Source organism: Falco naumanni, chromosome 13 (genome assembly GCF_017639655.2).
Source record: "Falco naumanni isolate bFalNau1 chromosome 13, bFalNau1.pat, whole genome shotgun sequence".
Classification (NCBI taxonomy): Eukaryota; Metazoa; Chordata; class Aves; order Falconiformes; family Falconidae; genus Falco; species Falco naumanni.
In genome coordinates, this window is record NC_054066.1 from 16,332,573 (window position 1) to 16,358,022 (window position 25,450).

The following is a 25,450-nucleotide window of genomic DNA, read 5'->3' on the forward strand; positions in this document are numbered from 1 at the left end:
AGAAGGCCAGACATTCCTCAAGGTTGCATTGCTGTACTCTCCAAAGGCTGTGACTTGTGCTTAAACCTGGTTCTACTCAGCTGCAACCTCTGAAAATGTTTCTGTAAAGGTTTACCTAGGTGTCTCGCCATTCTGCTTGCTGTATAGTAATGAATGGCAGCTGGGTGATCGGACCAAAAGCATCCAGGAGGTGCTAGCTGGGGCCAGAATGTCACAGGACAGGGCTCAAATCACATTAAAGACCGTTGGGACTTGAAAATGTGCCTAAAACAAAGTGTGTGCACTTTGCAGGATCAAGCTGATTGTGATCAGACCAAAAGCAAGCAGTTGTCTGTCATGTTTTATTAACCCATGCATTTTACAGGCAACCATGCATAACGCAAGTGAATGTGGCAGAGGGAGCAGGCAAGGTAGGCCTTGCTAATGATTATTTCTAGAGTTACTTTATTGTAAAGGTGGGTGTAGTTGGTGCCTAGAATTGCTTACAAACGTTCATCTGTCCCTTTTTGCAGGTTCAGTGCTGGATACGTTTTGCCACTTCATTTTTTTTATTAGAGTGAGTGTTTTCGAAAGGTCACTGGGCAGCTGAGTGCAATAATGTTCAGATTCTCCTGGCATTGCTCAGTGATTAGAAATATTCAGCATGCAAACAGCTTGTTCAACTTCAGCAAGTACATCATCTCCCTCCTGCCAGCCTCGCTTGGGGTGAGCTAATGGACTTTTAACGTTTACAGCTTAGAGAGTGACTGTCTCTAATAGCTCCTGATTAAGCTCTCCAGAAAGGCAAATAACCATCATGGGGAAAAGGCTAAACAAGGGGAGGGGGGCAAAAAAAGCACAAATATTAAAAAGTTGCTGGCCAAGGGACTCTTGCTGACATGTTTTGTGTTTAGAGAAATTCAGCATTATATTTAGCACATTTTGGCTTTTGAGAACTGTCTGTCAAATGGATCCCAATTTATTTCCCCTGAATGCTTTTGGAATAGTGATAAAATAGCCCTCCATCCCTCCTCCTCCCCCTTTGCCCATTTATAATGTATTATTTTAGGACTGCTCTGAGAAATGTATTGTGTTTTCCTATTATCATTGTCCCTGGCTCAGCACTGTGCTTCCAAGCTGAATGTAGGCTTTGGGGGGTTATTTTTATCTTACTGACCTTCTGTGGTGCAGGAACACGCTCTCATTCAGTCTTCAGACAGCCCGATTTGCCAAGCAGAGAGATGTGGGTGCACATCGGGGGCATCAGGCTCTCTTTAAACTCACTCGGCCCTGTCTTTCCCTCCTAGTTTTTGTGTGCTGGGAATATTAAGATGGAAGATGTGACTGAGGTCTTGATTGGCACAGAGAAGACACGATACGTGATTCTGAAGTCAAGGAAGTTCTAGTGCAAAGTGAAAATTGAGCCCAAATAGCCACTTTTCTCCCTGATTCTCAACCCCTCTGAGCCCTTTGTTCAGCTTTCTTTTGGGTAGGTGGATAGGAGAGACATGAACTGCTTTTGTCCACTTCAGTGGGTACTAATCATAGCTTTGGCTTAGAATCAGTGCATAAATGCATTAATGTCTCTGTCTCCAGGGCTCCCTGTTGCCTTACACCTTATCATAACATTGGTGGGATGGGGAGAGGGTTTTGTGATCTGTTCAGCCAATTCACAACAGAACTGTGCAAGGAATGGGCTTTTTCATGAACAGCTAGTGACCTCCTGTCCTGCTGCCACCTGTGTGCCAAGGCTCACATACACAGTATGTTAGTAGCCACTTCTGAGGGCTTCAGCTGATCAGAGAATAAAGGCCAGGGCACTTCTGTGCAAACTGGCCAGCTCCCCCTTCCAGGCCTTCAGCATCCCTCGCAGGGCAAGTCTGCTCCTATCTGAAGTCAGTGCTCCGAGAGCAGACTTTGGCTGGTTATGTTTGCAGGGTACAAACTGCATCTGCAGATGATGGCAGGCCAGGGGACAGCTTCCTACAACTGCCACACCAAGAGAGAACTCCATTGGCTGATCTGAAACAGCACGGAGGAGAACATTCTTCCTCCAGGGAGGCCACTGCAAAGTCTAACCTTTCCCACCAGCACTATGACTTGTGCAGTGACCAGGAGAAGGCTCCCTGACCAGTGCTACCATAAAGGCACCCTTGGGTCAAAGAGTGTGTGTCATGCAGCAGCCACTATCCATGAGAGATGCTGGGGCTCTTCTGCCTCCTGCCACCATGTGGGACAGAGCCCAGGACTGCCTTAGGACTGCCCCAGCAAGGGCGGCAGAGGGGTAGCTGGAGTGGTTGAGGACACACTCTCCCCTCACTCCGACCCCCAAGCTCTGCACCACCACCACAGCTGCAGCAGCTGGTTGTGGCTTCTATGGCGAGACACTATTTGTGGAGCTCTCAGGAAGCGAGGTCGGATCTTTCCTGGCAAAGCTGGCTCTCGGGGAAAGCCTGCAGCAAGCCCACTGATCCCTGTGCCTCCCCTACTCGCTTAGGTAAGTGCTCAGTGCCTGCAAGAGCCTTCCCTGGGCCTTACACCTTCTTTGCAGCCATGTAAACTAACACAGAAGAACTGGGGCACTGAGGAACAAGGACAAGCAACAGCGTTTGTGCAAAGGATGTGCTTCTCCTCTACCTCCCATGGTGTCCAGTACACATGTGTTCAGCTGTGATTGTCCTGTGAGGATCCTCCAATTCTTCAACTGTTAATTGTTGACGCAGGGCTCAGAGGAGCCACTTCAGTCATGGAGTGCAGCCACCAGTATGGTCAAAAACACCAGCAGTGGTGGTTTTGTCATTTAGGCTCCAGAGTGTCTAGTCTACCCCCAGCCCCACACTTCTTAACACCCTGTAACAGGCAGAAGGGCTACCGCAAGAAAATACTCAAAGCTGCAACCTTCATTTAGCTTCCCCGAGAGGTTGCCTATATTTGCTGATGGTTCTGTCTGGGTTGATGTAATATGTTCATTACCTCGTTTTGTTAACCACTGGTGGCAAAACTGGAACTGGCAAGTGTTGCCTTTAGCTCCTGGACTGCTCCAAGTATGTATAGATGTTATCTTGATGAATACTTGAACCGGTTGCACTAACATCATCTCTGCTACTAATTAAAATGAAGGGAACAACGGTAGGAGGTTGTTACAGAAAGCCTCCAGAAAATGTGTGAGCCCAACAGTTAAAGGAAAACTCCTGAAACTGAACCCAACAGCCCTGAATCCCACCAGCCCCGTGTGACTAAGGACTGGGAAGTCCACCGAGGCATATGTTACCAGGTCCATAGCACAAAGCTGGTTCCTCACATGTTCTTTCCCCAGGGCGTGGCTCTATTCAGCATCAAAACACACTGAAGGCAGAATGTGAAACCCAGCCCACCAGGAGGCATGGAAAGAAGTGCTGCTCAGCTGGTTTCTCTAATCTGTTTCTCTGTCGCACCCAGCCTGCCCCACGCCCCTCTCCAAAGCACCTTTAAGTAAACTCGCCAGAGGTGTCCTGCTACACACTAATGAACTGAGCAGAAATAAAATGCTGCTGCAGAGAGCTGGATAAATGCCTTGTCATATTTTGTTATAATCACCTAGAGCAACCTCATCATCTGTGTCGTCTGTCTCTTCTTCTTAATTGTGGAGTGGCAAGCATCATGGTGACTGTGCAAAAAAGGAAAAGAAATGCAAGTTCAAGTGAGTTGGAGTAAATAATTCAGATGCACCGGCTTGTTGTTTTGACAGACAGCACACAGAAATCATGCTCTCCCAAGTTAAAGCAAGCTACGGAGAAAACTGAGCGAATCTTCCTGTTAACTTTCCAGCTCGTTGAGCGGGTGGAAACTCAGCAGTGTGACTGTGTGGAGGACTGGAGTGAGGCTGCAGGGTGTGGGAGCAGTGTAAGCACCAGCAGGCTGGAGGGCTCTAGTGCTGGCACGGCTGTACCTGCACCCGGGTGCCTGCAGCTGCACTACTATACACCACTGTGCAACTGATTGAACACGGTCAGTGCCTGAGTTAGAAAGCCATTTCTGAATAACAGCTCAAGAACTAAAGGGTCAAAAAAAAGAAGACCACCTAAAAACCAGTACATCGTGCACAGCCCTTCCACAGCGCGAAGCTGAGTGAAAAGGAACTTCACGTGGTCAGTTTTAATGTCACGGTAGACTTGGATTTCCTGCCCAGCTTCCAGCTCCCAAGGAACCTTAATGTATTGTGCTCTGCCTGAGAGGGAATTTGTGCCAGTTATACAGCTCTGATAACTATGGAAAGATGTGCTCTTGGAGGCAAGTGCAAACCCATGTCCCACTGCTCCAGCTCAATACTGAGCATCAGACACAGTGGTGGTTTGTGTGTCATATCCTTGAATATGTCAAATCCTTGAACTTCTAGTCTTCCAGTTGCTTGATATATTAGTGTCTCAGAAGTTCTCCTGAACAGTGAAGATCTCCAGGAGGTGTTTCCCACCTTGAGACTTCTGTCTAAAATTACAAGGAAGACTACAGCTCAACAGCACAAAGACAAGGCGTGTTAAAGAATTCCCATACGATGTGCCAAGGGATCTTCATGGTGTTTTTAGAACAGGTCCTGCCTACTTTGCCTTTCCCTCCCCTCTGTGCCTTCACACCTGTGCACATGCAGGAGAGGTCTCAGGTGTGGACTGGAGGCCTTGGGGACAGCTGTAGCTCCCCGTCCCTGACTGATCGGCTCTGGGTTCAGCCCAGCAGAGCGGTTGGTAGGTCTGGGAGATTGTGTCTTTTGGGGGTCTAGTTGTCCCAGCGACCAAGTCCTGTTAACTACTTTCCTTTTATTTCAGGCATGAAGAACTCCAGCTATACAGCTGCATATGCCTTGAAGAACTAAATACACCTCTACACAAAGCTGGGGCGGAGGGATTATGAACTGCTGTGGTTTATGACTGGGGGTGGGACTTATTTATCACAAAGTGAGTTAATTTGACCATTTGTGCAACTAGATCTGAGGTCTAAGGGACAGCAAGGCATTTAGACATGAGTCATGCCCCTCCTGTATTGCTGGTGTTTGCTGGCACAGACCTGGTCCCTCAAATGCTTGTTTAATGGCATGATGCCATCATCATACGATAACTCACCCCAGTGGCTGGCTGGGTCCACATGTCACCACATGTACTCCTCTGACCTGACTGCAAAAAGGTCCTTCAGATCCAGATGTCATTTCTCTTTCCAGTTACGACACTCACTGAGCACTTCCCTCAACAAGTGCATCAGAAAGGCACCCTGTGAACCCAAAGAGCTCTGACCAGGAGCCAAGGGCCATCTCCAGCTGTGAGGAGATGGAGTACATCTTGCTCCCCTTTCCCAACACCCGGTGCCTGGCTTGGAAATAAGACCTGAGTCTTTTACTGATGACATTCAGGAAGCAGGGCTGATGTAGCTGCATAGCGTGGCCCCATGCAGGACCAGCCCAGCTCTGCACACAAGCCAATTTGCTCTTTCCTTCAGTGGCACTAATTAGATCACATGCAGCTCCTCTTTCTGGAAGAGCCAGCTCAGGTGTCTCTCAACTGCACGGCATGTGCCACTTTGGAAATACCCACGCTGCTTAGACAGCTAAGTAATGTCTCACAGCAGTATTGGATCTCCCAGTTCTTACTGGAAATAACCTTCTGGCGTCGACTGCCGGTGGCCTTGTCCCTTCACACATATGGCAAGATAAAACATTATTTTGAGGGTCAGGCTGATGATGGGGAAGGTATCTGCTGTTCTCAATTTCACACATAATATTTCAGCAAATGTCCGTGTTTAGCCAGCCTGATTTCAAAAGATGAAGGCAGGGGCACGAGGACAGAATAGCAACACAAATTAATGAATGTGTTTGTAAAATAAACTCTTGTATGCATAACTCACTTCTAGTACCGGATTTTCATTCTAGTCACAGATTATGCTGATTTGCACTTCTGCAGCCACTGAAATTTCTTTGCAGTCAGTTAGAGCCAGGACTTTCTGTTAAATATATATATATATATATATATTATTTCTCTAGGTTCATTTGAAGAGAGTGATAATGTATCATTGCTCCCAGTGGGGACATAGCTGCCTCCTAGCTTATGTCTGCTGACACGCATTAGAGCTGGGCTTGAATGGTAGCGATCAATAGTGGGAAATGCAGCGGCTGAACTGCTAAGTGCAGCTCTAATGTTCCTTATGCAAATGTTAACGCTCACCTGAGAGCACCACTGCTCAAATGAGCAAAGAAACAAGATTGACTGCTCTGTTTGCTAAATGATTCCCAATATTTCCTGTTATTTTTCGCAGTTTGCTTATGAAAAAAACAGTTGCTGAAACTGCAGAAGGTAATACCGGACAAAATTAATTAAAAAGCACCTCTCTTTTTGGGACAATCACGTATTGCACACACACTGCAGGGCAGGTGGGCTATTTCCAAGCAGGTCAGGTCACAGCTAGCTGGGTTCTGCCCCCCTCACCTGCTTAGTGCCTACTGATTCCTACCCTGATGCAGACCGAAGCAGGCACACTGACTTGGCTCTCAGGCAGAAATACTGCATGGGTGTTACATCTTTCGGCACAGCTCCTGGGCACCCCCGTGCTCCATCCAACATTGTTATCCACTAACCAGCTACTCAGTCTGAAGCTGGACCTGATTGCTCAAGTAGCCGAGCACCTGCTGCTCACACCAGATTAACAGGAGCTGCACGTCCTTAGGATTGCCAGTGGCCAGACCTGGAATTTGCTCATGCTAAAAACCCAATTCATTTGCTCTGAACACACAGCTGATACATGGAGGGAGACCACTGTTATGACAGGCAGGCCCTGAGGATCTGGGATCACCTTCTCATTCCATCTGCAATCTGGAGCCATTGCAGTCATGTCTGAGCTTCGTAGCGGTACTGACCTCCTTCCCCCTCTGTAATACACAGAAAAGTGGAATAGGAGGAGAAAAAAAACCTTAGTTTTCTTATTTCTCTCTGCATGGTAACCCTGACCTTCGCGGCACACCTGGCTGTTACTGTGTCTGGGAAGGTTTACACTTACCAGCTGGCCCCAGCACAGCTAATCAACTGCTCAGCAAGGCTGGATACAGCAGCTGCCCAGCTGAGGGTCATATGCCTTAATAGCAATTTGGCAGAGCAAGGTTATAAAGAAGGAAAGGGGGCATTAGGGAGGTTGTGCTTCTGGGTCTCTGTGCTCCGAGGGATGACTGGATGGGGACTTCAGCCAGAGGAAGGTCAGTGATAGACCGAGAGGTGAGTCTTGGTATAGAATTAGTATGAATCTGTGCATAAAGCAAGAAGCAGCTCTGCATCCTGGGTCTGGCTGCCTGAGGAGCTTTGGACAGACCCTGTGGTGAGGAGGGGGCTAGATCCTGAGCCGTGAAATGGTGGAAAAGATGATCCTTCACTTCAGGGGACGTGTACACTTCCTTTCTCGTTTTACTATTTCTTCTTATCATCTAGAGATAACAGCAAAGCTGCAAGCAAACTTGTGAGCAGAGTAAGATGAAAGGCCAGGGTTTGCCTGTGTCTGCCAGGAGCTGGGGTGCCTAGGGAGCCAGGGGCAATGTTATGGGCATTTGAAGCAGTAAGTGTCCTGCTGCATGCCCTTTCCCTGGGAAAGGATTGAGGCAACAAAACAAGGAGAAGTTGTTAGTGTGGCTACCTTGCAGATGTGCTGTCTGGAGGAGTCTGGTTTGGGAAAAGCTGAGCAGAAGCGATCTGCTTGATCTTGAAGGCAAGGAGCCTTGGAAATGCTGCTGGGCTCAAGTTGTCTGAAGCTGTTGGTTCCTTGTGTGATAACACTGCCTCAGCCAGCAGAGCCTGCGCACATTCATCTGTGGGGAAGTATGTGGTCAGACTGTAAAGAAAGGACATATCTTGGCACACGGTCAACTTTGTTTGCTACTATCACTAGTAAGCTGGATGCCAGCGGGTATTTATCAGTGGTTGTAAACCCTTCTGAGGTGTCATGGAGAGAAGGCAAAATGTTTCCTTGGCTGATGTGACAAATTGCTCGAAAGGGTGCATTCTTTTACTCTGTGACTTGAGGGAGCATCAGCCTGCTACATCTTGCTGTCCATGTGCTTTGTACCTGTTCTACGGGTGCTCACCTGAACACGGTTTGGGTGCAGGTACGTGTGAAGAGCCCTGGGGCTGCATAATGCTGGGTGTGTTGGGCTGCAGCACTGTTCGCCTTGCAGCAGCACCAGCTGTGAGGCCAGGAATTTGCCCCAGCTGGGGAGCCAGCTGAGCTCTCTTGATCAAGCAAATTCAGTAGCTTAGTTAGATCCTTACTTGAGGAGTGTTGTCTGCATGTTAACTTTGGATTATTCCTGCCTGAAATGCTTGCAGTAGTGACCTAGACAGTACAAGAGTCATCAGCAAAGCACAGGTGTACTTATTGCTAATGCATGTGTCCCAGGCTGTGTTCTCAAAGTCCTTATTGCCTCTGCAAAGGTTTGAGCTTTTTAAAACCAGAAACTGTGCAACAATATGCTCTCCAGTGTACCACCACTAGTGAGTGCTTATCCAGTGCAGCCTGCTTTTGGCTTATTGTGTTTCAAAGGTCATAATCCCTTACTGTGCTACACAACTTCATTTCTTTACCTTTCTAAAGCAAGAAATATACCCTGGAAAAGCAATGTGCTCTTCTTGAGGAGAATTGTTTAGACCACAGTTTCTAACCCATTGTTTTGTTGTTACAGCTCTGCTTGCCTATGAGCATAGCTAAGGGATGTGATTACACTGTCTGTCTCTGCTGACCCTAGACATGGACATGAGAGCAGTTGCTGCCTGATTTCTCAGTGAATCCTTCACGTGACCTGCCTTGAGGGTGTGGACCCAAGGGAGAATTTCCTTATGGGTAAATAAAAACTTGTTAAAAATGCAAACAAAACCCCAGAGAAGTAAATTCACAAAGTGCTGGAGAGGCTGGTTCTGTTGGTCCTGACGTAAGGATTTCGGGCAGATCTGTAGGCCAGAGGCGGTAGGTGCAGTCGTTGCTCCCTGCATAGCCCGATTAGCACAGCAGTGGATATGGAGAGAAGCTGCAGTTCTCAACTTCAGAGTTCTGATGTAAGAGTATGAAAAGAAAAGCCTTCATCTTCTTTCTTCTATCCCCTCCCTCCTATAAGGCTCTAGCAGCTGCTTCTAGACATCTTTTTGATGCATTTTTAATCTTCCTTATGGGTATTGTTCTTACCTACTGATTCCCATTACAGGTGGTAGAAAGGGAGTTTCTCTTTTCTGAGTTCCAACCTCTGGATGAATCTGAAAATCTAATGGGAAGTGTGTATCTTTATCAGTTCTTGTTTTACCTGCTGTGTATAAACGCATGATGTACAGTCTTGCTATAAATATGCTCGCTCCTCGGCATCTGACCCCAGCTGGCTGCTGTTCCTGTTTCCCATCCCTGATGCTTAGTGAGTGAGAGCTGTTGATTTCCGTATGGACCTGGGCTAAACCAGCAGTGATGCTCCAGGTCTTGTGGATTTTTGTAATTGCTGAAGGATTTGGTTATCTTGGGTAGCAAGCCCTCATCTCTGGTGGGAGAGAAGATTGTTTCATGCAGCCATTTATGTTCTTGAAATGATAGTGCCCTTTTACCTTTGAGATTTTTAACGAGGCAGAAAGGTAATATTGCCTGACCTTGCTTTTGGCAGTGAGCATGAACTGATGGCAGCCAGTAATGCTTTCATCTGTTCTCAGCTCAGCTTCTTCCTTCCCAGTTCTCTTCTCCCTGCTTGCCCTTGTAATTGGAGATAAGATGGACCCACATAGTTATGCAGCATCAGAAATGTAATCTAGACATCTCTTCTGTGAATCGCATTTCTAACGTGCCCTTCAAACAGAAATCAGATGCCTACAAACTGTTTTCCGTGAGCTGCTTGGAAAAAATCTGAGCTGCAACTATTGATAGATACATGTCTGAGGGACACCTGGAGGTGTCTGATGTTCTCATAAAACCAGCACAATACTTCACTGAAAAGCAGCTTTGCTCAAGGACAGCTTTATCCTCTTCCTAAAAGGAGATCAAACTCTTCATGGGAGGGCAGGCAGGGGCCACTAGGGACTTTGATAAGGTGATGGAAGCCTCTAAGTGATTCATTTTTTGAGCAGAACAGGAGTTCAGACTGTGCGTGCCTGCAAAGGAGATTTTAAAATACTCTCTCATGCTGCCTGGGAACAATGGAGGACTTGGTGAAAGATCAGGTTAATTTTCTGTCTTTGTGCCCTGTCCAGGCCATTTTGTTGCTGAACAAAACCCTGCTTGCTGTGCAGTGGAGCAGCTAGCCAAGGTTCAGATTCCCAAAGCTGGACCTTCTTTTCAGAGTATCACTGAGCTTCTATCTTGTGTTCCAGAATGACAAACTTGTAGAAACATGGGAAGGAGAATCTCAGCTAAGGGGAAGCAAGAGTGGGGGGTGAGCAATGCATGCAGGTGATGGGCAAAGAATTTTGACAAACTTTTTGTCACTATACTGAACTCTTCCAAGTGCAAAATAATCCTTACTTCCAGATCTTGTCCATGTCCTTGGGGTCTCCCTTGTGGGAGGCCTGATGGCTACCTAGAAGCACATATATTGGTAAGGCCAAGGAAACTGAAAGCTTGGAGGAGGGTCAAGGGAGGTATCCAGATGAAAAAGAGCTATTTGGACAATGCCGTTGCTTTGGTACAGATGTACCTGCACCTACCTGCTCCTGACAATACGGGCTGATACCTTGAGGCTTTATTAAAAAAGAAGTTGTAGATTCTGGAGCCTCTAAATAAACAATAAAATGTTCAGATAAACAATTGCTCTGAACTTCTGATCCTGCTGGATCTGGGGTGTCTCAGAACCACAGCAGTTAAGCAAGCTACTGCGTTTGACTAAAAATGTATGTTCCTTAACATTCCCCTCTGCACAAGTATCTTGTGTGTTTGAATCCTTTAAGTGAAGAAATGGGATGTAATGCTCTGGAATGCCCAGAGCAGAGTGGTCAGTGAAATCCTGTGTTGTGGGGCCCAGTAATGCTGGGTTATCCAGATTAGACACTGCATCTGATTATCTTGCTGATAATCCTAGCCTCAGTAATTTAATCAGGATGGGGATTGCAAGGCCAGGATCAGGCAGGAATAATGGGTGATTTCCCGCTTGTGCATCTGTGGTACTTGGAACTCTTTGTGGCAATATCTGTAATACATTTAAACAAATATACACGTATGATAGTGCAGCGTTGCCACTGGTATTGCAACTGGAGTCTCCTGCTGTTTCTCGCTGTAGGGAAGAAGTCAGTTATTGAGTGGCTTGGGGCAACACGGATTCCTGCATTTGCTTTCTTCAAATTTTCAAAGTGTGTGTGAGGAAACTGATGTGTGATGCTAATTTAAACAAATTGGGATGGCGAAGAGAATGATCCAGTCGAGTAAGAATAGATGGTGTTAACCTGCCTCTCAGATAGGCAAAGAGTCCTGCCTCTACTTCTATGGGAGAGCCGGATAAAGTGATCCATGTCCTGATCCAATGTCTGGCAAAGGCGCTCTCGGTGTGAGTTGGGAATAAAGCTGCTTGGGTACATGTTTATAGAAGTGCTTAAAAGGGCGGCTGTGTTCATGACATTTAATTTGGTCCAAATGCAGGGATTTAGACTGCCTGACACTTAAAAGCGCCAGATCCTACAGAAAAACTGGTAACCAATGTATTCAGCTTCCCCAAACCTGAAATAAATTAAGATCACCTTGTGAGACCCACCTAAATATGTGCACATGGGAACAGGAACTACTAAATGGAATATAAAAAGGCAACTTTTCCCATGCACTCTATGAACCTGGCCTAGTAGTTAAGTAGCTAGGCAGTGTCTTATTCAAGGGTGATGGGTAGCGCCTTAGGATTTGGGATGCATGCTGCAAGATACAGGCTAGAGGGTAACGGATGCGCTTGGAGCATCTCCATGCATAGCTGAGTGTCACAATTTACGCTGAGCTTTTACCACAGTGCGTACATGTGATCTATTGGAAAGACGTTTGAGGAATGCTAATATGCGTAGAGGTATAAAATATGTATCCTGTGCAGACCTGCAGCTTTGCAAGGATTGTTAAAATAAGCCTAGAGCGTAAATACGAGCTTCCAGGAGGTGCTGGTGCTGCGCGCGGCGCAGGGGACGGGGAGGCCAGCCCGGCACTTCGTGTCGCAGCCAGGAGGGGGCAGGGGCTCACGCACGGGTGGCCTCGGGCGGCGGCCGGTGCCGCAGGACGGCTGTGATGGTCCCTGCCGGGGCTGGGCACGTACCGCTGTGGGGGGTGCTCGCCCCCCTGGGTCATAACGGTTGGGGGAAGCACGGGGCAGCTGTGAGACAGCGCGACGCTCGGCTGTGTCTGGGGAAGGAGGCTCGTCCTAGCGCAGGAGTGAGAAGAAGCTGAAAGCAGGGGAAGGAGGAACAACAACAACAACAAAAAACCACCCTCAAAACAAAACAAAACACCCACCAACGGAGAGAATGGTGCTTCGGGAAGGGGAGGAATAGCAGGTGGCAATGGCAAGCCTGGGTGCTGGGCAGGGAGGTGACAGCTTTCCTCCATGTGGCAAATGTGGCTCATGTCTGCGTGCAGATGCCAGGATTGCGATGCTTCGTGCGTGTGGGAGGGCTGCAGCCGGGAACGGGGGAGATGGCTTAGCTGGAGCTCGCAGGCTGGAGGGCTGCCTGGGGAAGGAGTCTGTGTGCGCCGGCCCAGGGTGTTTCAGTTCAGCACGACTCCTACCTGGTGCTGTCCCCTTAGAGGTGGCACCCTGAGCACCGCATTGAGGAGGTGATTTTGTTGCTTACATATTCATGACAAGGGGAATCTTCAGGATCAGTAAGTGTTTCCAGCAAATGCTTTTATTTTGGAGCTGTTTGCCAGCTGGTGCTTTCTTGGTGCTGGCAGGAAACATCTTCCCACTGGAAAACAACCTCATTGCTTTTCCTACTTGCTGTTGCTGCTGGCTTTTTTTTGCTGCTGCCAGTTGGCTGCACGTCCCATCACTTGGTGTTTCTGCTGCTCTCAGCCTTGACATTGCACCTTCTTATTTCCTTGCTGTCTGTCCTTTTGATTGCTACAGTTGACGCCCTGTCATCCTGAACTTCTTGTCTTCTCATCCCACCGCAATGTGGAGCTTGTTAATTCCCAGTCCTAGTTCACTCTAGCCTTGGCTTCCTCTGCTGCTGTTGCTTGGAGGGTTTCAAATCCTATTGCCATGCTGGTGGTGTTAAACTTTTCCAGTTTTGCCACCTTGCTGACTAAATAGTTTTCCTTCTCTAGCTTTCTTCCTGGCAGGGGATTCAGTCACAACTGGCTTCCTGCCACCTTGAGTCAGTCCAAACCCTCCTCCTCTGCCTTCATTTCTTTTTCTGACCAAAATCTTCTTCTAAGTTTAAGAAGAAATTCGAGATGATGTGCGCCCCTTTCTTGTCCTTGTCTCTTGGATGTGAGCACAGGCACCTTCTCTCAACTCCCAGACTCCATGTATCTATTCTTATCCATGCTGTTATTCTTCCCCTTCAGTCCACCCTCTCTTCTGGCAGCTCTTCCTTCCAAAACAAACTTCGTATGCAAGCCCCCACGTGTTTCTCTAAATACAGCCTATCTCTGCACCTTGACTTGCAAAGTACCTTCATCAGTCAGCCCTTCTTTCCTCCCCTGTCCTTACTCTTAGCACTTGGGATGTTCTTCCTCTGTTCTTCCCTTGCCTCCCTAGACTGTCTTCCACAGTGTCCCTTGGAGGATGCTGTTCTTCCCTTTTGGCCTTTTCCAGTCTAAATTTGTACAAGTGTCCCATATCACTCTGTCCTTGGGCACTTTCTCTCCTTCCTTTACATCTTGTTTAACTGATCTCATCCAAGCAGTAAATTACCTTTGTGGTTGCCTTGTCACCTCTTCTCAGTCTGAGAACAGGAGGAGACAGGTCTATCTTGAGGATCTCTGTAAAGATGCAGCTATTTGCTTCAGTCTTAGGGCAGAGCCCTTCAGTGTTCCCTCACCTCCAGTCCCTTCCTGCTTTTCCAGTGAGAATAGATGTTGCCATTAGGCCCTCAACCTGTGTGTCACTTGCCTCATGTCACTGGATTCTCAGGTCATAGCTATTTTAATGCATACCTTCCTTCTTCCACACCACACAAACCCTCATTACTGACACTGTTTTTCCCCCTTGATGGGAGTGATGTCAGGATCCTCGTGTCTATGCTGAATGTTGCTTCCAAGGTGGCCCTTTCCCTAGCTTAGGAAAATATCTCTTGGAGTTGTGTTTCTGTACAGCCAACCACTAATGCAGCAAATACTGTAAAAAATGCCCAAGGAGCTATTTTCTTCTTCCCACCATTCATTCTCTGCACAGCTGCTCCTCTGACAAGAGAGGAATATCCTCTTAGCACTGTTTGCTAAAGCTTGCTGCTTAGTTCTGGTATTTTAGTTTGGAAAGATAACCGCTTTGACTAAGAAACATAAATACCCTTTTACCTCATCAGTCACTAAGAAAAGGGTTCTAGAAATGCTGAGGATGAAAGACTAATTTTATGTGCAGTAGAAAATGTGATCCTGGGGAAGGACCATAGCGATTCTGTTCTGACCCTCCTGAAACACATGGAGATCAGCTGTGGGCACGGCTGGGATGGGTACTGGCAGGACTGTGCTCCTTGACATATCCTCTCAGCTGGCTGTCATGTCCAGTTCTGGTCTGCATGGCAGGTTTGTGCAGCACTGACACAGCTAAAAAGCTCTGCTATGCCAGGGCTTCTGGGCCAGAGCAGGGTCTTCAAGGGCAAAGCTGGAATTCAGGCAGAGAAACATGAGTCTTTCTGATCCTGTCTAGGTGGTAAGTTGAGCACTTTCTGGACCTGGCTCTTGAAAAGACCTCAGAAACCCAACCTGGGCAGCTCTCCGTGATGGGAAAACAATCTTTTATACTTAATGTGTGGTGGACTCTGTAGACTAAAGGAAGAATCTGCACAGTAGCATGTGGTTCTTCCAACTCAGTGCTACGCTGGCTGTAGTCCATTTGAACATCTAACTGGCAGGAGGTTACACATGCTGCCCATGATCTCAGCCTTGCTTCATCCCTTGCTGTAAGGTCTGCAACAAGAGCAGAAATGGAAAACTGCTGTAGCGTGAACAAGATTTAAATAACTTGCTGGTTACACTGAGTATAATCCCAGATTCTTCCTTGAATCTCCACTATTTTTCTACATTTATATTTAACTGTCACTTAGAAGATGCCACTGCAATGTTTGGAAAACACTACAGGTTGCTATGTTTACTCCACCTATGGCAAGGAGAAGGGTTGTACTGACCAGGTAAAGCTGAGCTCCTTCTAAGCAGTCATGCTCTGCAAGTCCTGTGTTAAAGGTGTGTGGTTTGGTTGTGCAGATGTGTGATGCAGCTGGAACTCCCCTGCACCTCTTGGCCATAGTGTGGCCACAGCTGCCAAGGGGGGAGCAAGCAAGAGCCTCCAAATGGTTTTCATCCTTTCAGGGTCAGGCATAGTGGTTTTCACACTGCTTGGGTTGGTTGCAGCCCAGGCTTCTGGGATGGATTCAATGAGATCCCACCAATCACGGAAAGCAAGGCTTAAAGAAATTGCTACGTATGTGTATAAGCAAATCAAACAAACCCACCAAGCTTTTCTAGAAGCAAAGCCTCAGCAGAGAAGATCAGAGGTAGGCAGTATCTTGGTAGGTTTATTAAAGAATCCATTGAAGTTTGCCTGTGTCTGGCAGACTGGGGAACAGGTGGCAGCTCAAGTCCATTTCTGGATACTGTGCTGGTTGGAAACCACGGTTCCCTGAGCTTTAAATTAGTCTTCATGGGTATTCTGGGTCTGACTGGTGCTTTCCTGTCGGTGCCAGACCCCTCTACCTTCAAGGGAAGTGTTGTCCTTGCAGCTCAATCTAGGTTGTCACAAGAGTTCATATACTCACCACATAGTTTATATCCCACTTAAAAAAGACACTGGAGCAGAAAACATCATCATCTTCACATTGCAGAGCTGCTGGAAGCTGGTGTAGGTTGAAATGGCTTTAGGGGTCAGGCTTCACCCAGGCAAGGCAAAACTTAGAATATTCACTTCAGTGGTCAGGTTTCTTCTAGAGGCGTGAAGAGGTGTCCCCTTAGCTTGCAGCCTTTCGTGTCAGGGGTGAAGGTGCTCTGTGGATTCTGTCTGTTCCTGTGGATTTGATTTTTGAGGGGAGAGCTCAGCCCTTCTCCTTTCTTCACTCCTCTTCCCCTTGTTTTCTATGACATTTCACTTTTATATGAATTTCACTTCTCAATATTTTTTTGTTATATCTGCCAAGTGAAATTCAAGCTCTGAACTGGTCTGGCCAAATGGCTGTCAGTGGTGCTGGTATCAAACAGCACTTATCTGCCTCTTGTATTTGGACAAACTCTGTGTTTCAGCTTGAATTATCACAGAAAGATCTGATTCCCTGAGGCACGAGAAGGCTGCACTACGAATACACTGATGCTAATGGTCTTGGCTCTGCAGGCTTTATTGCATTTGTTAGTTTGTACGGTTCTGGAAAACACAGCATTAAAATGAGCAGGGTAAATGTAGGCAAGTGGAAAAAAAAATGTTGGAGTCAAATAGGAGATTACTCTGTGCCCAAGGCTCTGCTTGTCCCCTACCTCAGCAACACTGGAAGAGCCTGGCACATGCACAGGATTTTGATGGGTGTCAGTCCCCATTCAATACCTGCCTTGCAGGACTGTGGAGTCTGAGGTGGAGTTTGGTGCTCTAGAAATGGCTCTTCCATGGTAGGAATAAGGCAAAGAAATTGCCTCCAGGGATTTGGGCCTCAGCAGAGGTCAGTCTGCTATGATTTCCTGAAATACCAGGTAAAGAATAAGAATGTTACTCAGCCCTGATGGCTGTAGAGTAGTGATGAGCTAATAGTTTGTTGTTGTAGGAAACAGGCATAGGCAAATAGCATTTTAAGTTAAATAGTCTATTCCTGCAAGCATTTGAGCACCTGGCTCTTTGGAGGGCTGAGCTGCCATCAGGAAGACCCTTCCTGCCTCTGCCCTGTGATGGTTTGGGTATTTTTTCCTTGTAAAGCATTCCAAACATACATAATTACCTTTTTTAATCAAGTCAAAAAGGGGCCAGTGCTTGAGTAGCTCTATCCAGCAGCTTTTTGTATTTTTCCTTTTTACATGAAAATCTTCAGCTTTTATAAAGGTATAGCAACCTGACTTCAGACACCTTCCTCCCTGTCCCCACTTGGCAGGGGAGGTGAGTTTATTTACCAGACCGAATAACTAGAAGTCTGGGGTGGATCTCAGAGAGTCTGAGAGCTAGCCCTGAAAACACAAATATTTTGCTGCAAGGCCTGAGAACAACCTCCAGCTTCCCTGGACTTGGAGTTCAGGGTGCTCAGTACCTCACAGAAAACTAAAACTGGGAGTTGAGCTTTTTGGATGAGATTCAACTACCATTGAAGCTGTCATCAAGACTCTTGTCAATGTCAATGGGTGTACATGGATGTTGATGAAGAACAGTAGCAGAAGAAAGCTGGTGGTACTCTACTAGGCCAATGCTGGTGCTCAAAAGACCTTCCTCTGTGTCAATACAAGATGGTTACCTCCATCTGTGACTTTCTTCCTCAATAATTTAAGTTAGTTACAAGTAATTGCAAAACTACTCCCTTGTTTTGGTACTTTTGTGACTTTGGTGCTTTTTTCCTTTATTAATATAATACTGACTGATGAATCTCAACAGCATTTGATCAATAATTTTATGTGATTAAATTGACTGTACTTGCTCAATGGTTGTGGCTTTCTTTAGTCTTTGTTCCACACCCCAGCTCCTGATAGACTTAAGCTATGCTTCTAGCAACTACTTTGATGATGTAAGGAAGTGACATCAGCTGATGATGTAGTAATTGTTTTTCTTCATAATCAGAAGCTAAGTATGTCATCCTCAGGGTGCTGGATTACAGCTTGTAGAATGTTCTTTGTATTTTACTCTACCTATATAAAAAAAACCTTCTAGTACCTGTTTACTCCTCTCTTCCCCCACTGTGTTCTTTACTTTTTCAGTAGTGTTAGAGGTCCTTCCTGCTGCTGCTGTGTCATGGCCTACTTTCTTGGAACCTGCTGCTTTGGCTTGTGCTTATCTGAGCACAGCTCATGGCACGTGGACATCTTCTGAGCATGGTGTGGTACAGAGCTGTTTTGTTTTCTGTCCTAAAGAAATCTGTTCTGCTGGCTAACGATGGCAGTTAGCTAACGATGCCAATTTGGAGAATAGATGCTTTGGAGTCCAAAAAAAGAACTTCCAGAAGCACTTGGCTGAGTCCTGCTCCCCATTGCAGCTGGTTTCAAGCTTAGACCCACACTGAACATCAAGGTTCATAGTTATTTCCTTCCCCTTGGTCAGAACCCAGTGCAACTCCTTTTTGATTGAGCTGTTCGTTGTTGTTAAGGAACACCGTCTTTAAGCTCTGGGCAGGACAAGTGCCTGTCTGCTGCCTGCAGTGAGAGCAGCTCTCTCTAGCTGGGAAGTCTGATCTGGGTGCTGAAGCTCCTTACGGGCAGTTTGAGAACAGGCTGACACCTTGGTACCTAGATTCACACTCCCTTGAAATCAAAGAACCGCCAAAGCTGGCTTATGGCCAGTTTTGTGCCGAGCTTGGTACAGAAGCTGGGTCCCTTGGCACTTGAGATTGTGCCTCTGTGCCTGATGCCATTTTGGATGGTCACCACCAGAAACCGGGGCTGAGCAGATGAAATACCACCACTGATCTGCTTCCTCCTGGCACATCCAGCCTCACGCAGACATGGCAGTGTGTGTGTGGCTACATGCACGACCTTGCAAGCTGGCTGGTGATTCTGCCCTCGTGAATGGAGGTTTCCTCTAGACAAGGAGGCACTGTGCCAGGGTAGCAGATGGGCAGGAGCAGCAGCAGCTGGGAGACCACGTATGAACATCATGTGGGCTTACTGTCTGCAGCAATGCCAAAATGACCACTTGGCTTTTACATGCCTGTGCTTGGGGTTGCTCCTAAGCCAGCCGCTTCCAGAGGTGAGATGTGGGAAGGTGGCAGGCAGCACCGACTGCCACAGGTGGTGGGCTCTGCCCAGCATCCACCATCAATGGGAGAACCAGCAGGTTCCTTAGGGACTGGAGGCCTGGTTAATATTTCTACCTCTGGAGCGCCATGCGAGAGCAGCCAGACCGAGCACTTGCTGTTCCCTCTCGTTTGTACAGGCTGAGCTCCTCTCTGCCAAGCAGAGACCTTACCTCCCTGTACGCTATCCTGGTACCGCTGGGGCGAGGGAGCAGCTCTGTAGACCGCTCTTGACCAAAGCGTGTTGGTCTGGTGGGGCGGGCAGGTCTCCAGTAGTGTGTGCTGGGCAAAAGTCCTGCTGATCGAACAGTGCAGGTGGCCCTGAAGAAGCTCTGTACTGGCAGCCCCACACAGACAACTCAGGACTAATATCAAGGGTGAATAATTCTGCCTTTCCCAAATAGTAATCTCCATGCCATGACCTGGCCAAGGACATACTGAAGCATTATGAAGAGGAGGGTCTGCACAGGGTGGTTTATGCCTGAACTGAGCCACCTTCTTATTTGTACCGTGATATCGGCTCACTTTGAGAGCTTGAACATGTGAGGAAAACAGCTGGCAAGCAAGGGAAGCACCCCTGGCAGCCATGTGGTACAGGAGAGTGGTGCTTGAGAAGCTCTCCTTCCACTTTGGCTGAAAATGTGTGGATGGGAAGGAGTCTGGGCTTAGCACATCTGCATCTCTCAAGTGCTGCAATGCTTTGTGTCTCTGCGGTTTTGAGAACAACTTGGTGCACTACTGAGATGTCACTAATGTGTGTATCTTTGTTTGATGCTTGTTATATGCAAAGCCACGGTAGACACAGATCTGACTTTCCTGAGGGGCTAGAGGAGAACCAGTGATTACCTCAAGCTGGTCCGGCTTGTTTGATACTCTAATGCAGGATTCATGGTTGAAATCCAGAGTAAAGCACAGCCCATATTATATTCCTTTCTACTGAGAAGTAGTTTGAAAGGTGGCCTGTAAATGGCAAGGGAGGGGAAAATACCCACTGGATTTGTTCCCTTGAGTTTGCTTCTTTGTATTGAGGAGAGAAGCCTTGAAGAGGCTTTGTCTGTGTTCTGCATCAGGAGGGCCTTCTCTCTTCAAGCTGCCTTTTTATTTTAAGAACGTGTTACCTCAAAGGCTTTGTGATGGTTTCATGACCTGGAATGGAACTTGTGATGTCCCACATGTGACCCAGAAAGACATCTGATAAACTGTGATTGAAAATGAGTGTGTGGATTGGTGGATTTGGGTGTTTTGCTTGAACTATGCACCTACCTGCTGTTACCTCAAAGGAAGAAATGCTTTAGAGCTCAAAAGCAAACCAAAAATCAACAGAAATGTTTGTTTTGCCTTACTCCCCAAGGGCAACCCTCTGAACTCCTAATTCACGTACTTCTCCATTGAAGAGAACCTGCATAAAGAAAAACTCTAGAAGAAAGCAGCCTACCTTTGCAAATGGAGAGCATGTTGTGCCTGTCCCTTTCAGGACACTGGAAAAATATATTTCCTATGTTTGGGAAAGTTGGTTTTCACGTATTCCCATGGCAGTGGGGCTCAGCCTGATGCTTGCAGCTAGGAACTGTCTCCCAGATTTTTCTGTGAAGCTGAATTATTGATGGCTTTTAGCTTTGCAGGGAGCACACAGCTTTGAAAGGAGTCTCTTGGTCCCTTGGTCTGATATTACAAATGGTGCCTCAGATTATGTTCTTGGTAACTAGCCTGGGCGTACCTTAAAAGCTAGGGTGTTTCTTTGCCCTCACTTCCTCCTGTTGAAAATTGTTCTTGAACTTGGATGCCAGGAACCTTAACGTCCTCTGGGAGTTTGTCTGGGTTTAACCTGTGGGAGTTGATAACTTGAGTCCTGGAGTTTTAAAAGAACTGGCTGAGGAGTTATTGAGCACTCTACTGTATATTCTGATTGCATTTTGGACCATTAGTAAGGACTAATAGACCTTGAAAGAGTTATTGTTCCTTTGCTTTTCCAAAGTAGCACACAGGTTGGCCCTGGAAGCGTAGTCTGGTCACTTTGGCATTGATGGTGGATAAAGACATAGCAATGGGGAAATAGGATCCCACCAGTCAATGAAAGAAACTGAAGAAACAATAGAAATTTACTTCAACCTTTGGTCAAGTCATAAAGTCTAAGTCTGCTTTGTCAGTTCTTTTATAGTGCATTTTGAGTCAAAGCTCACCTATAGAACCTGAATGTTCAGTCTGGAAATAAAATGAAAGTAATGTTATTCTTTGTGATAGCATACGATTTATTAACTGGCTCCTACAAGTTTACTGTGTGAACTTTATGTGACGGGTCTTCACCCAGCTGGGCTGTTTCTAGTTCATTTTCAGGGGCATGTTCTTGCACTAAGACACCATCTCTAACTGAAGTACCCTGCCAGCTGGTGGGGTGGTAGCTGAGATGGGAGCAAGCGGTGTTCGGAGCTGCCTGGACAGCGTACGCAGGTGGGATTGTGGACACGATGTTCTCTTCCATAAAGAGTCCAGGGTTCTGCTCTGGGATAGGTAAAGCCTCTAGGCAGTGTCTGCAGGATGGGTTGCAGTGACTGGTTTGCCGGTACTGGGCTGTAGATGAGAAGGAGAATGTAAACACCAGGATGTATAAGGAAACAGCAGGAGAGAGGAATTGCTGCTCCTGTGTTCAGGAACTTATGCAGTGCCGGAGCCATCTCTCCTCTGCGTGTGCAGCTCCCAGCACAGTGGATGCCTTGAGCTGTTTTTTCAGTAACACTAATCATAAAATAAGCACAGAGCTGGGTTTTACCATACCCGTTGCACCAAAGCTGAAAAATCTGGAAAAACTTAAGAGCTACCGGAATAATTCTGGTGTGGAGAAACTTCCTTACCAGGGATGAACTTAAGGAGTCCAATCCATGCTCTCTGAAGAAGTGACTTGATCCCGCACCCGGCGGTGAATGTTTTTTCAACTTCTCACGAGCAGGAGAGTGCTTATCTTATTAAGCCAAGGGAGAAACAAAATCCAGGGGCTGGATGCAAAAGCAGAGAAGCACAAACTAGCCGTGAGGCGGATGTTTTATGAATCAGCATAATTAATCTTGAAAAAACACAGCCAGGGAAGGCCTGAACCTGAGACTGGGCATCTGGGAAGAGAACCTCTCCACGTCTGCAGGTGCTGTGGGCTCAGCGGCACAGGCAGGCTGGGGCGAGCGCGGTGGTCCCCTGACCCCGCCGGTTTGAGGGAAGTGGTCCGGGGGCTGGCGGCGCACCCACCACCTGGGGGAGCGGCCCCGGTGCCTGCAGCAGCCGTGCCGCACAGATGCCGCCCCCGGGTCGCGCCCGCCTGGGGAAGGGGCGCCCTGGCGGGGCTCCCGCAACGGGCCGGCGGGTGCTGGCGCCCGCGTTGCGTAACGCGACGGGCCGGGCGGCGGGGCGAGGGGCCGGGGCGTGCGGCCGCTCCCCGTGCGCGCCCCGCGGAGCCCGCAGCAGGGGGCCCGGCGGTGCCGCGGTGCGGGCCGCGGAGGCGGGGCGCGGGCGGGGCGCGCATGCGGGCGGTGCCAGGCAGCGCGGCGGGCCGCGGAGCCACTCGCCCCCGCAGCACCGCTCCGCCAGGGACAGCTCCCGCCGGCGCCCAGGTAACGCGCTCCCCCCGCGGCCGCGCTCCGCTCCGCGCCGCTTCCCCCGTGGCGGGGGTGCGGGGGGCCCGGCGGCTCACGCCGTCTCCCCCGCCGCTTGCTTGCTTGCAGCTCCGAGGCTGTGTCGGCGCCGTCCCCATCGCGGAGCAGGCAGCGGCGGCCGGCTCTGCCCGCCGGGCTCTCGGGGCTTTCGGCTGAGGAGGGAGCGCGTCTTCCGGCAACTTCCCGGCGCCCGCAAGGCTCCGCGATGGAAGGGAAAGGTGGGTCGGGGCGCGGGGGGGGGGCGGCGGAAGGACCGCAGTGGCCGGGCCGGGAGCGCGGCACGGGGCCGGGAGCAGCCGTGCCGTGCCGTGCCGCTGTGGTAGGTACATTGCAGCACCGGCAGGGAAGCGGGCTCGGGGAGGCGCTGCCCTTCCCACGCCAGCGGGTGGTATTCGGCCGGTGGCGTAGCGGAGTGTGGCGAAGGGTGGTGGTTTGGGCTGTGTGTTTGTGGTCCCTTTTTTTTTTTATATAATTTATTTATTTCCCTTTAGGGTGAGACAGATGTTAGTTGGTGATTTGTTTTCTTAATGCTAAGGATTTGCATAATAAATATGAGGTCTGTCCCATGGTTTTTTTAGTCAGTCAGCAATGGGGAGGTTTTTAAGAGATGAAAAGCATTTCGTGATTAGAATGTTTGTTTTTTTTTTAAAAAAAAAAACACAGTTTTTTTCTGAAACGAGAAGAACAGGGCTGTAGAGCTCTGCCCTCATTACGTTGCATATTTAACACATCAGAACATCCTGATAGATTGGGGCAAATGCAACGAGTATTGTGCTATTGAACTGCCCACCCCAGAAAGGCAGGCAATATTTAATGATTTCCCCTCTACCTCGTATGTTTGCATACGAAGAGATGTAGAGCTTACCCAAATATATCCCTTCATGTTGGGCATGTATATTTTGTTTCCATACATAGCTATGTAGTCCTGCATGCTTATTTACTTATCTACCTCTACCGTTGCATCAGACATCACACATTCAACTGGTACATGAACTCAAAATCTCTGTGTGTTAATTGCCAAGCAAGTATCAATGGTAAGTCAGCCCATGCAGAGGGAAGGCTACTTGCTGTTGCCATTCCCACCTAACCCTAGCTGCCAGCTCTCCTGTATAACACAAAACTGGTGGCTGTTTAATTGGTAGAGATCAAGGCAGTGGGAGAATATGGACTATATTAATTCAAGGAAAATGACGGTGGACTTGTATAACACAATACTACATACCTTCCAGGGAGTTGAGCAAGCTATATTTAAACCTCAGGTTTATTTTTGTAACTGTCTTGTCAATCAGGGCTATAGTTCTCCTGTGTGGGAATATCTGATTATATGCTGATTAAGGAAGGAAGCTATTTCAATCATATGGAGGCAGTATGTCCTATAAAGTACAGATTCTTGTGGGCAGTGATCAATAGCATTAACAGGGTTTGAGGACAGGTAAGTACCTCTTTTAAGAAAGTGCACCTGCAAAGACTTGACTTGGGTGAGAAGCTTACAGCAGTCACGTTACCATCACTATTTTTCTTGATTATCCACACTGTTTTCACAGTTAACCTGGGACGGGACACGTTTACTTTTTTGAATGCCCTACTGGTACATGTCTTGATGTGAAACAAATAGACTGTGACTTTCGTATAACACGTTATGTGCCTTGTCATGCACTACGCAAGCAGGCAAAAAGCTCTGTGGAACTTATGATAGAGCTCATGTAGCTGGGGTTGGGCAGGGGGCAGAAAGGTAACATCTGCAGTAAAATGAAAGAAAAAGGGTCCAGCTAGCTGGTGGCAGAAGCAGCACCTGAGAGTGCATCACCTGATTACTATCTTGTGAAAACAGATAGTGGCTGTTACGGTGCAGTCACTGCCTGAGTTGGCGATGAGCAGCTGAACAAGGCAGCCTTTTGGGCCACTGGTACTTGTGTTCATTAGTTGCGAGATGGGCTGCACAGCAGCCTGTGTTCCCAGGCTCTTGGCTTTGGCAAAAAGGTTATTAGGGGTGAGACAACACCAAGAGTCACTACACTGTAATCTTTGGGGAAAATAAAATAATAAAATAAATCTCAGCAGTTTGCTCTTACCAGAGATTTTCCTTGATGAGGTGGAGGTGGGGAACAAATACTCCCTGGGTTTCCTCTATCTGTGCAGAAAAAAGGGATGTTTAGAGCAAACCCAGCAGAAATCAAGGCGCCAGAACGGGACAGCTCCAAAGTAGAGATGACCTTAAAGGCAATAGACAAGCAACTTTGGCATCTCGATGGGAGAACTAGAAGGCAGAAGTCTGTTCACAGCAGGAATCCAGTTGTGTTGGCACTGAAGTAATCCTTGAAACTCGCTTAGTGTTGGAGTAGTTTGAGAAGGCCTATGATGTGCGGATCTAATGGACTGATTCTGTGTACGCATATAGCGAGGCACAATGCAGGATGTCTCCCCAGAGGGCAGGTATGGGCCAGCCTAAGCCCTTCACATCTTCAGCTTTTATGATTAATCCTAGATGGGCTTGCAACTGCATTGCCTTACTGAGGACTTGTTTACATTTTATTTTCATTACTAACCAAGCCTCTGCATTGCAAGTCCTGTTTTATGGGACTGCTGCTTGTAGACAGTGTTTCACTGAAGTCATCACTTGCTTTTGAAATGCTTCCTCCTGCAGCCCTTCTCCCACCCCTCCAGTCTTCCTTGGTGCAAATCTTAGAACATTTCAAACTCAGCGTTATGCAGATACTGGGGAAGAGTGTGTGCTATATTAAGCAACATAAAGTCTGTTTAAGAAAACCTACCTTCTGG

General features: G+C 47.8%; 1 protein-coding gene across 1 annotated transcript in view; it reads left to right on the plus strand.

The window, feature by feature from the left end:
- The first annotated feature begins 22,495 nt into the window (after window positions 1-22,495).
- The window catches only part of FGF12 (fibroblast growth factor 12), a 229,301-nt gene continuing 226,346 nt past the window's right edge, over window positions 22,496-25,450 (plus strand). Inside the window, exons 1-2 of the mRNA XM_040613763.1 lie at window positions 22,496-22,630; window positions 22,742-22,890. Of these exons, the coding sequence (XP_040469697.1) occupies window positions 22,878-22,890 (13 nt within the window). The 5' untranslated portion in view covers window positions 22,496-22,630; window positions 22,742-22,877. The remainder of the gene's footprint in view (window positions 22,631-22,741; window positions 22,891-25,450) is intronic.